At 42.8% G+C, this 12,689-nt stretch overlaps 1 protein-coding gene across 2 annotated transcripts in view; it reads left to right on the top strand.

Annotated features, from left to right (window-relative positions):
* The window catches only part of LOC119961903 (integrin alpha-6-like), a 134,473-nt gene that overhangs the window by 106,953 nt on the left and 14,831 nt on the right, over nucleotides 1-12,689 (top strand). For both annotated transcript variants that reach the window (XM_038789413.1, XM_038789412.1), the window contains exons 15-23: nucleotides 2,840-3,029; nucleotides 4,200-4,280; nucleotides 4,671-4,750; nucleotides 5,288-5,362; nucleotides 5,489-5,591; nucleotides 5,788-5,961; nucleotides 8,582-8,692; nucleotides 8,774-8,890; nucleotides 8,997-9,095. In XM_038789413.1, coding sequence (XP_038645341.1) covers nucleotides 2,840-3,029; nucleotides 4,200-4,280; nucleotides 4,671-4,750; nucleotides 5,288-5,362; nucleotides 5,489-5,591; nucleotides 5,788-5,961; nucleotides 8,582-8,692; nucleotides 8,774-8,890; nucleotides 8,997-9,095 — 1,030 coding nt within the window. The remainder of the gene's footprint in view (nucleotides 1-2,839; nucleotides 3,030-4,199; nucleotides 4,281-4,670; nucleotides 4,751-5,287; nucleotides 5,363-5,488; nucleotides 5,592-5,787; nucleotides 5,962-8,581; nucleotides 8,693-8,773; nucleotides 8,891-8,996; nucleotides 9,096-12,689) is intronic.

Below are 12,689 nucleotides of genomic sequence, written 5' to 3'. Positions count from 1 at the left end.
AGTTGACCTTCATGATTACTTCAGACAGTTGACAGGGATGGGATGCAGTCAATAGTGAGGGAATAGTGTTTGCCATTGCAACTGAAGCCATCTGTTCCCTAATGTCCTTTCGGAGAGGAAATCTGCTGTCCTTACCTGATCTGGCAGACATGTGACTTCACACTTTAATTATGGTATTCGTTCAGGAAAGGGTGGCCGTGAGAGTCCTCAATATTGACTCCCTACGCCTTCATGTTTCCGAGCATCAGATCAAACATGGACAAAGAAATTTGCTGCTGATTCCACCTACAGCCCTCACTCAGTGAATCAGTATTCCTCTACATTGATCACCACTTGGAAGAAGGACTGAGGGTAGCAATGACACAGACTATACACTAGGTGAGGTATTTCAATGTCCATCACTAATAGCGGCTCAGCAGCATCTCTACTGAGCTTGTCAAGTTCTGAAGAAAGTATTGGTGAAGCTGGGTCTGCAACAGGTGGTGAGTGAATCAAAAAAGGTAAAACCACCTTTTTCTCACCAACTTTCCTCTTGCAGATGCCCCTGCTGTGACAGGATTGGTGGGAGTGGCCATCATATTTTCCTCATGGAAACAAAGACCTGCCTTCAAAGTGAGGATATGCTCCATTCTATTGTGCATTGCTATCACCATACTAAATGGGATGAATTTAGAATAGATCTTATCATCTCAAAACCGGGTCAGCATTTAGAATAGATCTTATCATCTCAACTGGGTCAGCAACAACAGTGGAATTGTATTCAGCCACAATCTGTAACCTCATGGCCTGTCAAATCTCCCACACTACAAACAGCATTAAGCCAGGGGACCAACCCTAGTTCAATGAAGAGTGCAGAAGAGCATGCTATGAGGAGCCTCGACCAAGCCTAAATTGAGATGCCAACTTGGTGAAGCTACAACACAGGACTACATATAAGCGGAAACGGAATGCTATTGACAAGAGTTAAGTCATTCCCACCAGCAATGGATCAGATCAAAGTTTTGCAAACCTACCACATACTCTGGACCGTTAAAAAAATAAACTGGGGAAGGAAGCTCCACAAATATTGCCACCTTCCATGATTAGACCCAAGAGTCCAAAAAGACATGGCTGAAACATTTTGTAACCATCTTCAGCAAGAAGCGCAGACTGGATGATCCATCTCTGCCTCCTTCCATGTTTCCAGCATCACGGATACCAATCTTCAGCCAACTCAATCCAAACCGAGATATCAAGAAATAACTGAGTGCAAATGGGCATAACAGAGGCTATTGAGCCTGTGAACATTCCTGCAGCATTAGAATTATTGTGCTTCAAAGCAAGCCAGGCAGTTTCAGTACAGGTGCAACACTGGTATCAACCTGACAACATGAAAAGTTGCCCACATAGTGACCTGTTCACAATATAAGCGTATCAGGAATGTGATGGAATACCCTCCACTTACCTGGATGAATGCAACAACATTCAAGAAACTTGACACCATCCATGACGACATTGATTGGCTCCCCATCTACCACCTTTAAAACTTTACTCCTTCCAGTGCATAGTGGCTGCAGTGTGCACCAGTCACGATGCACTGCAGCATTTCACCAGAGATTTTTGATAGCATCGTCCAAACCCACAACTCTCTCATTCAGAAGAACAAGGGCAACAGACATATGGAACACCACCACTCGCATGTTCCCCTGAAGCCAGAGGCACATTGACATGGAAATATGTTGCCTTTCTTTCATTGTTGCTGGGTCAGAATCGTGGAGTTCCTTCCCTAACAGCACTCAGTGTACCTACACCATGTGAACTACAAAGATTCAGGAAGGTGTGTTATCGTCACATTTTTGAGGGTATTTGGGGATTAGCAATAAATGCTCACATTGTTAGCCACCTCCATGTCCCCTGAACAAATATTTTTAAAAATTGACATCGCACTTAATATTTGATGGGAGGAGTGTTCATCCAGTATTGGATGTCTGATATATCAACAACGGAGGAGTCGAGAGACGGTGTGGTGGATCTGGTGTCATCAGCATACATGTGAAAACTCACATTCGCATTTTCAGATGTCACCGAGGGGCAACATGTAGATGAGAGGTATGAGGGGACCAAAGATGGATCAGAGGAACCATTGCAGGTGTAGGTTAAGAAGCCATTGGAGATGATACATTGACAGTTCCTTAGACAGCACCTTCCAAACCCACAACCACTAACATCTAGAAGGACAAGAGCAGCAGATACCTAGGAACCCCACCACCTGGAGGTTCCCCTCCAAGTCACTCACCACCCTGACTTGGAAATATATCACCGTTCCTTCGCTATCGCTGGGACAAAATCCTGGAACTCCCTCACTAACAGCACAGTGGGTGTACCTACACCTCAAGGGCTGCAGGGGTTCAAGAAGGCAGCTCCCCACCACTTTCTGAAGGGCAATTAGGGTTGGGCAGTAAATGCTGGCCTAACCATCACTGCCCACATCCTGTAAATGATTTTTTTTTTAAATTTAATTTGGTACATAAGAATAAAACCAGGTTAGAGCAGCCCCACTCGGCTGAATAAGAGTGGAGAACTGGTAGAAGGGGGTTAGTGTGGTGAATCCTGTCAAAGGCTGCAGTTAGGTTAAGAATGACAAAGCTGGATACCTTTCTCGCAGTTACACAGGACATTGTTAGTTCCCTTGAAAGTCACAGGCTTTATGATATAAGAAACATATTGCCTTTCTTTCACTGTTGCTGGGTCAAAACCCTGGAATTTGACGAGGTATCTTGAAAAGGTGGCAGGGGCTGAAACCCGATTGGGGAAATTTGAACAATCCAATAAATTCTTTGTGCTGTTCCTGTTTCTTTAGGAAGAAAAATGTTCCAGTATTCAAATTAAGTGACCAGAAGGACATCGTACTGAAATTAACTGTTACTAACAAGCCGACAGATCCAACCAAACCACAACAAAATGGTGATGATGCACATGAAGCTCACATGATTGCAACATTTCCAGACACTTTAACCTACTCTACTTTTCGAGTCCTGACATCAACTCGGGTAAGTGCTTTGTTATTTTCTCCATTATTTCCCATTTTGACTTCCTGCCCTGTAGGTGCTTACTCCTGCTGATATTTGTGGTTGCATGGTTATCAGCAGTTCAACATAACCCCATCCAAGCCAAACTGAGATTTTCTTTTTTCATTCATGGGTTGTGGGTTTTGACACCTACACTTATTTCTGATGTGTGTGTGTGTTCCGTTCTGACCAACTGACGGGCAGAATGCAGACTGGACATCAGTGGGCAGGTTATCGCTTAGTAAATGCCCCTTGCATGCACTGTCGATGACACTAACCATTGCACCACTGATGATCAAGAGGAGACTGATGGGGAGGTAATTGGCCGAGGTTGGATTTGTCCTGCTTTTTGTGAACAAGGACATACCTAGTCAATTTTCCACATTGCTGGCTTGATGCTGGTGTTTTAGCTATACTGGAACAACTCGGCTCATTCCTGAGCTCAAGTCTTCAGTACTATTGCTGGAATAGCCCTTGCAGTATCTAATGCCTTCAACTGTTTCTAGATATCATGTGGAATGAATTGAATTGTATGAAGACTGGCATTTGTGATGCTGGGGATCTTGGGAGAAGGCTGAGATGGATCATCCATTTGGCACTTCTGGCTGAAAATGGTTGTAAATACTTCAGCCTTGTCATTCGCGCTGATGCGCTGGGTTCCCCAATCATTAAGGGTGGGGATAAACGTGGGACCTCCTCCTCCTATTGGTTATTTAATTGTTCGTCACCATTTATGACTGGATGTGGAAAGACCGCAGAGCTTAGATCTAATTGGTCGGTAATGGGATCGCTTGGCTCTGTCTTATGCATGTTGCTTCTGTTGTTTGGCATAGAAGGCCCACAGAGATGCTAGATCACATCCAGAGTGGAAATCTTGACATTCTTTCCCTACTTCTGCCACCTCAAAGGAACCTTAAAGAATTGTAATGCTCCAATGAAAATAGCTAGCTCCCCACAGACTTGGACTTGGGGTGTTCTGCCCTATATCAGTTCTGAGTAACACTAACAGCACTTTTGCCCAGTAACCCAATGAGTGTGCTAAATTCTACTATATTTTATTTCTGCTTTCATTACCTATTTCTTTTGATCGATCACTTACTGTTGCATACACATGATTTGATTTTGATGTATGGTATTCTGTTTTTAAATTAGGACAAATTATTATGTACAGCAAATCAGAATGGATCTCAAGCAGACTGTGAACTAGGAAACCCCTTCAAGAGAGATTCAGAGGTCAGCTATTATTCAACTTTTCATTCAAATATGTGTATTTCATTTGATTTTACTTCCTCCGTGTATAATCTAACAATTTATTTTTAAAATAAATTTAAAGTACCCAATTCTTATTTTCTTCCAATTTAAGGGGCAATTTAGCATGGCCAATCCACCTACCCTGCCATCTTTGGATTGTGGAGGTGAGACCCACACACACACACAGGGAGAATGTGCAAACTCCACACGACAGTGACCCGGGGCTGGGATCGAACCCAGGTCCTTGGCGGCGTGAGGTAGCAGTGCTAACCACTGCACCAGCATGCCGCTCTTATTCGAGCAATTAATGTCGGTTGGTTTTCTGAATTCAGCACTGGTCTAAATCTAATACAATGACTATTTTGGTTTTAGGTTACCTTCTATTTAATCATGAGTACCGCTGGAATTACACTGGACACCACTAATCTTGAAATCAATCTACAGCTGGCAACGTAAGGCTGAGTTCGCATTTCTACTTTAGTTCAATAACTATAGGTTGAAAACTGGATCTACTAGAGGGGCAATAAGTTCGGATCATTTATTTCTTTACATCTACAAAAATGCTGTTCAATATTCTGAGCTTTTGCACCCAGATACTGAAAGCATTTTAATCCATAGGATAACCCCTGTTAACAAATTAATAGAATAAGTAGCGTTGTGTAATTGAAGTGGTTGCTGCTACTTCTAGTACATTTTATTTAATATAAATTCCCTATTGTGCTCATTGCTTCCTGCCCTTACCTGATGTCCATGTAAATGTACTTCAAAAAAGTTGATTACTGAATAGTGATCAGATGTGGGAACCCAACAAAGGTCAGCTGACATGGCCTGATAGCTTTCATGATCAACTCGCTTTAAAACTCATGATCTTCATCGTTTGTTTGGCTTAGCTGTTCTACTGCCCTGATCAACTAAGTATTCAGAAACCCAACTTTAATATTTTTATAGATCAATTATTTTGTGATTGAGGCTTTAATTTCTATTCACAGGACCAGTGAACAGGCTAATTGGTCAACGATTGCTACTGCTCGAGTCATGATTGAACTACGTCTGTCTGTAGTTGGGTGAGGAAAATTTCCTACTTTTCCGTCCTTTTTGATGTGCATATGTTTTCAATATTTTAGTGGTGGGTAGAACGAAAGAAGTAGTGGAAGAATGGAAGCATTATTAATATCATTCTGTTTGAACAGTGCCGCTAAACCATCTCAGGTGTATTTTGGAGGTTCTGAAGTGGGTGAGAGTGCTATGGTGACTGAAGAGGATGTGGGGAGTTTGATTCAGTATGAGTTCAGGGTAAGTCTGGCAACATCTTCAGAAATAAATAATTGATGAGCTTGGCTTCCTATTTTAATCAGTTTTAAATATTGTAAAATGCTGTTGGCTTAAATCCTTGCCAAGATCATCTGTTCATAATGAGAGTGGCTACAACTATTAAACAGTGAAGAGTGTTGTACTGATTTAAACTTCAAAATGTTTTGTTTCCTCATAGATAATTAATCTGGGCACATCACTTAAATCTCTGAACACTACTTGGCTACAAATCAAGTGGCCAAAGGAAATAGCCAATGGAAAATGGCTCCTCTATTTGGTGAAAATCGACTCGAAAGGCATCGATAACATACAATGCAAGCCCAGTAAAGAAATAAACAATCGACAGTTTAAGGTACTTAACTTTGTACTCAAAGCTGAGATCGAATTACAAGGTTACTGCACCTTGTGTTGTAGTAAATCATTGCTTTCTTTGTGAGTTGTACTATCACTGACATGAAGTTATGTAGTTCCCATACAAACAGCCTAAAATGTGTATTTGGTTGTTTTTAAGTAAGTAACCTGATTTAGATAGGGAATGTTTTTATTTTAACAGCAGGCAGCATTAAACTATTCTTGTTAAAAATGATATCAATGTTATGCTACAATATTTATACTTTTAAAAAAAAACTCCATCTTAATCATAAGAGGGAAAGCATAGGAAATAATGGGCCGGCGTGGGAACAGTCAAAAAACAGTCCAAAAAAATTGCAAAAGCTGCCCCGATCTTCTGTCTGATGAGGGGCTAGCGTAATGGCTGCGGATACGGCTGGAGAATTGCCTGTGGCCGCGAATGCACACGGCAGTGGCCAGCAGCTACCGCGCGCGGACCCGGCCTGTCAAAAACTGTTCCCCTTTGACCGGGCTCGCCCACTGAACGGCTCCCACCCGGCTTTGGCGGCGCTGGACTCAGTCCGCAAGCTGCCACGCCAGGTTCACAAAAATTAATAGCATGAGTGACCCACGCCATCGGGAAGTCGGCGCATCAGAGGAGGGCCTCGGGTAGCGTCTTAACAGGAATTCATAGAATCCTTACAGTGTAGAAGGAGGCCATTTTGCCTGTCAAGACTGCGCCCGCCCTCTCAAAAATCACCCTACTTAGGTCCAATCCCCCACCCATCCCATGTAATTCCTCCTGGGGACAATTTAGCATGACCAATCAATCTAACCTGCACATGTTTGGACTGTGGGAGGAAACCGGAGCACCCGGAGGAAACCCATGCAGATACTGGGAGAATGTGCAGACCCCGCACAGACAGTGACTCGAGGTCGGAATTGAACCTGGGTCTCTGGCGCTGCTAACCACTGTGCCACCGTGCCGTCCCTTCTTAAACTCTATTCCCTAGCTTTAGACTCCCTCATCCTTCTGTTATCTACCCTATCAAGTCCCTTTTCGTGTTTCAATCAGATCACCTCACATTCTTTTAAACTCCAATGGATATAGGCTCACCTTTCCACAGCAGATAAGCCCCCATCCCAAGAATTTCGAGTGAACCTTCTTTGAACTGCTTTTAATGCAATACCTTTTTTAAATAAGGAGACCAAAACTGTACATGTATCCCAGATGTGGTATCAGCAGCGCCCTGTATATCTGCAGCAAAACATCCCTACTTTAATATTCCATTCCTCTTGCAATAAACACCAACATTCTATTTGCCTTTCTGATAACTTGATGTACCCACACATTAACTTTTGTGATTCACGTACCAGGCCTCCCAAATCTCTCTCCAACCACTAACCACCAAGTTCTGCAATCTTGCTCCATTTAACTAGATGCTGCTACCTACCATTGTGGACAAGTTCACATTTTACCACAATATATTCCATTTGCCATGTTTCTACCCACTTGCTTGGTCTATCTTACAACCCTTATCAAACTCTCCACCACCTCTTGAGAACGGCGGCACGGTAGCACAGTCGTTAGCACTGTTGCTTCAAAGCAGCAGGAACCCGGGTTCGTTTCCCGGCTAGGTTCATCGTCCGTGCAAAGTCTGCATGTTCTCCCCTTGTCTGCGTGGGTTTCATCTGGGTGCTCCAGTTTCCTCTCTCAGTCCAATGATGTGCGGGTTAGGTGGATTGGGCACGGTAGATTGCCCTGTAGTATCCAAAAGTTAGGTTGAGTTATAGGGATAGGGTGGAGGTGTGGGCTTAGGTAGGGTGCTCTTTCAGGGGCCAGTATAGATTTGATGGGCCAAATAGCCTCCTTCTGCACTGAAAATTCTGTTCTATTTTATTCCACCTTGGATTCCTGACTTCTTGGTGTCATCGAAAAATTTAGCTACTCTGCATTCAGACCCCTGACCCCAGTCTTTGTTGTAGATTTTAAATAGACGAGGCCACAGCGCAGATCCCTGTGAAACTCCTCTGGTTCTAGCTTGCCAAGCTGAAAAAGAGCCATTTGTCCCTACTCTGCCTCCTGTTACCTCACCAATCCTTTAACCATGCTAATATGTTTCCCTTTACACTATCTAATTTTATCTCCTGTAGTAACTTTTGTTGTGGCACATTATCAAATGCCTTTTGGAAATCTTAACTATGTCACACCTATACATTTCCCTTTATTCACCTTGCTTGTTACTTCAGAAACGGTTTTCAATCAAACACGATTTCCAAGTGATTTTAATTTCCCTTTCACAAAGGTGAATGTTCCTCCAGTCTACTGCTCAGGTTGCTGTTCTCTCTCAGACTCGTGCGTGCAATTTCCCGCAATAATCTCCAGATAGTGATCAGAATCAAGAACCCAGGGTGTATGTTTTTTCTGTTTCTCAGCTGTGGAGTAAGTAAGGTCAGATGTAACACTGCCAGTGCTACACTGGCTGTGATCAGTTGTCTCGGCACAATTTGGGAATCAAACCTCAGTCTTGGCCTGTTGAAGTCAGTAGGCATAAGTTTCCATTGTCGTTCATCTATCTGCTTATAGACCTAATCTGCACTATTTTGTGATCCTCATAAGCTACATAGTTATTTTATTTCAGGAAATTTCTCATCATACAAGGAGAAGAAGGGAGCTTGAGGACAATGAATCCAAGAAGAATCCAGGAACAAAACCATCCTTCTTCTCTGATAAGAAAAAATATGTAACTCTGGTAAGTGCAGATGTCGATTCAAAAATTTTGTTTCCAAATCCTTTTGTTTCAAAACTGACTGCAAAATGAATTATTCTGCAGAATTGTGACGATTCCAAAACTGCGAAATGTGTTGATATAAAGTGCCCCCTTCAAGGACTCGAAAGCAATGCATTCCTAGTTTTACGTTCTCGCCTATGGAACACCACATTCTTAGAGGTAAACGTGAATCTGAGTTGTGTTTGTTAATCTTCTGTGAATGTGAGCTTCTAGAATTGTTTTTAATGCAATATTGTACTAAAATGTGCTTTCTGTTGTTTTTCAGGAATTTTCCAAACTGAACTACCTTGATATCATTGTTAAAGCCATGATAACTGTTGAATCTGAAGCCAAAAATATTTTGATTAACAATGCTGAAACTGAGGTAATTTACTCATTGTAGCAATCTAAGAAGAAATTAAGTATGCAATGTAGAAAAGAGCCAAAAAAACTGTTAGACAAAATGTTCACCAATGATCTTTAATGCAAAGATATATGATAAGTAAAAATAATCATTAACATAACATTTTTGATTTTAAATTCACTTGTATTGAAGTGCAGTGTGAAAGGTGTGACAAAGTTTAACTTTACATGCATAACAATATACTGTAGAATGACGGCAAGTAGACAATGATCATATTAGTCAAAGAACAAAGAAAAGTACAGCACAAGAACAGGCCCTTCGGCCCTCCAAGCCTGCGCCGACCATGCTGTCCGTCTAAACTAAAATCTTCTGCAGTTACGGGATCCGTATCCCTCTATTCCCATCCTATTCATGTATTTCAATAATATAGTCATAATTGTCCAAATATCATGCGGGGGTAAACTTCCAGAATACATACTACATGCCAAAATTATAAGACTCTTTTTTTAAAAAAAAGGATGGCTAACATGGATTTTGTGAGGGGCAGGCCATACTTATCTAAATATTTTCAGGAAAACTGAGGTTTAGATTAATTGTCATATGTACTGAGGTACAGTGAAAAGTATTGTTCTACATACAGTCCAGGCAGATTCACTCCATACATGAAAACATGATAAATGCAGGAGGATACATTATGAAAATACATAAACATAGACAGTGGGTGAAGTATGTGCTAGATAGTGCTACGACTGTAGAGAAGATGCATATAAAGATCAGTTCAGTTTATAAGAGGGCCATTCAGGAGTTCCATCCCCCCACCCCGCCCCAATGGTGCAGCATGTCTTCCATTGGTGGGCTCTCCCAGTCCACGCAGACACGGGGAGAATGTACAGACTCTACACAGGCAGTATACACCCTTTTTGCATGGCTGGCCCACCCCCATCGTGGTTTGCGGACAGGGGATATTAGTACAGATGATGTGGAATCTGTCTGGGTCGAGTTAAGAAACATCAAGGAGAAAAAAAGATTTGTAGGAGTTGTATCCAGACCACCAAACTGCAGTGGTAATGTTGGGAATAGCATTAGACAGGAAATGCATGTGATAAAGGAACACCTGTGGGTGACCTGTGATTATGGGTGACTTTAATCTGCATCTATATTCGCTGACTCAAATTAGTTACAGTACAATAAAGGAGAAATTTCTGAAGTATATATGGATGGTTTTCTGGACCAATATAATAATAATCTTTATTGTCACAAGTAGGCACTGCACTTAAGTTACTGTGAAAGCCCATAGTCGCCACATTCCGGCGCCTGTTCGGGTACACAGAGGGAGAATTCAGAATGTCCAAATTACCTAACAGCACGTCTTTTGGGACTTGTGGGAGGAAACTGGAGCACCCGGAGGAAATCCATGCAGACACAGGGAGAATGTGCAGACTCCACATAGACAGTGATCCAAGCCGGGAATCGAACCTGGGATCCTAGAGCTGTGAAGCAACAGTGCTACCCACTGTGCTGCGGTGCTGCCCAATATGTTAAGGAACCAACAAGAGAACAGGCCATCCTAGACTGTGTGCTGTGCAATGAGAAAGGATTAGTTGGTAATCTAGTTGTGAGAGAGCCCCTGTTATGAGTGACCATAACATGGTAGAATTCTTTATCAAGGTGAATAATGAGCGAGTTGATTCTGAGACCAAGGTACTGAACCTCAATAAAGGTAACTTTGATAGTATGAAGTCTTACAACACCAGGTTAAAGTCCAACAGGTTTGTTTCAAACACGAGCTTTCGGAGCACGGCTCCTTCTTCAGGTGAATGGAAAGGCTTGTTCCAGAAATGTTTATATAGACACAGTCAGAGATGCCCCGGAATGCGAGCACCTGCAGGCAATCAAATCATCAAAGATGCAGAGAGAGAGGTAACTCCAGGTTAAAGAGGTGTGAATTGTCCCAAGCCAGTTCAGTCGGTAGGCCTCTGCAAGTCCAGGCTTGTTGGTGGGGGCCGAATGTAATGCGACATGAATCCCAGATCCCGGTTGAGTCCGCATTCATGCGTGCGGAACTTAGCTATAAGTTTTTGCTCAGCAATTTTGCGTTGTCGCGTCTCCTGAAGGCCTCCTTGTAGAATGCTGACCCGGAGATCAGAGGCTGAATGTCCTTGACTGCTGAAGTGTTCCCCAACTGGAAGGGAACAGTCCTGCCTGTTGATAGTCGCACGATGCCCGTTTATTCGTTGTCGCAGTGTCTGCATGGTCTCGCCAATGTACCACGCTTCGGGACATCCTTTCCTGCAGCGTATGAGGTAGACTACATTGGTCGAGTCGCACGAGTATGCGCCGCGTACCTGGTGGGTGGTGTTTCCACGTGTAATGGTGGTGTCCATGTCGATGATCTGGCATGTCTTGCAGAGATTACCCTGGCAGGGTTTTGTGGTGTTGTGGTTGCTGTTCTGAAGGCTGGGTAATTTGCTGCAAACAATGGTTTGTTTGAGGTTGCGCGGTTGTTTGAAGGCCAGTAGTGGGGGTGTGGGGATGACCTTGGCAAGATGTCCATCCTCGCTGATGATGTGTTGGAGGCTGCGAAGAAGATGTCGTAGTTTCTCCGCCCCAGGAAAGTACTGGACGACGAAGGGTACTCTGTCAGTGGTGTCCCGTGTTTGTCTTCTGAGGAGGTCGGTGCGGTTTTTTGCTGTGGCGCGGTGGAACTGTCGATCAATGAGTCGAGCGCCATATCCCGTTCGTACGAGGGCATCTTTCAGCATCTGTTTGGGACAATTCACACCTCTTTAACCTGGAGTTACCTCTCTCTCTGCATCTTTGATGATTTGATTGCCTGCAGGTGCTCGCATTCCGGGGCATCTCTGACTGTGTCTATATAAACATTTCTGGAACAAGCCTTTCCATTCACCTGAAGAAGGAGCCGTGCTCCGAAAGCTCGTGTTTGAAACAAACCTGTTGGACTTTAACCTGGTGTTGTAAGACTTCTTACTGTGCTCACCCCAGTCCAACGCCGGCATCTCCACATCATTGATAGTATGAGGCATGAGTTGGCTATGATGAACTGGGAAACGTTACTGAAAGGAAGGAGAGTGGATAGGCAATGGCAGGCATTCAAGGAATGAATAGGTGAACTCCAAAAGTTGTTTGTTCCTATTTGGTGAAAGAGTAGAAAGGGAACATGGCTTACAAGAGAAATTAGAGATAGTATTAGATTCAAAGAAGAGGCATACAAATTAGCTAGAAAAAGCAGTAGGCCTGAGGAATGGGGACAGTTTAAATTCAGCAAAGGCAGACCAAGGAATTGATTAAGAAGAGGAAAATACAATTTGAAAGTAAACCAGCAGGGAACATAAAACTGATTGTATATATGGAGAGAAAAAGGTTAATAAAAACTAATGTAGGCCCCTAACAGTCAGAAATGGGGTAATTCATAACATGGAATAAAGAAATGGCTGAGGAGCTAAATTCGTACTTTGTTTCTGTCTTCACAAAGGAAGACATGAATAATGTACCAGACTTTTGGAGAAGCACAAGTTTTAGTGAGGAGCTGAAGGAAATTAGTATTAGTAAATAAATGGTTTGGGGGAAATTAATGGGATTGAAAGCGAACAAATC

Source organism: Scyliorhinus canicula, chromosome 2 (genome assembly GCF_902713615.1).
Source record: "Scyliorhinus canicula chromosome 2, sScyCan1.1, whole genome shotgun sequence".
In the NCBI taxonomy this organism is placed as follows: Eukaryota; Metazoa; Chordata; class Chondrichthyes; order Carcharhiniformes; family Scyliorhinidae; genus Scyliorhinus; species Scyliorhinus canicula.
The sequence above is the reverse complement of the archived record's forward strand: the minus strand, read 5'-3'. Positions and strand labels throughout refer to the sequence as shown.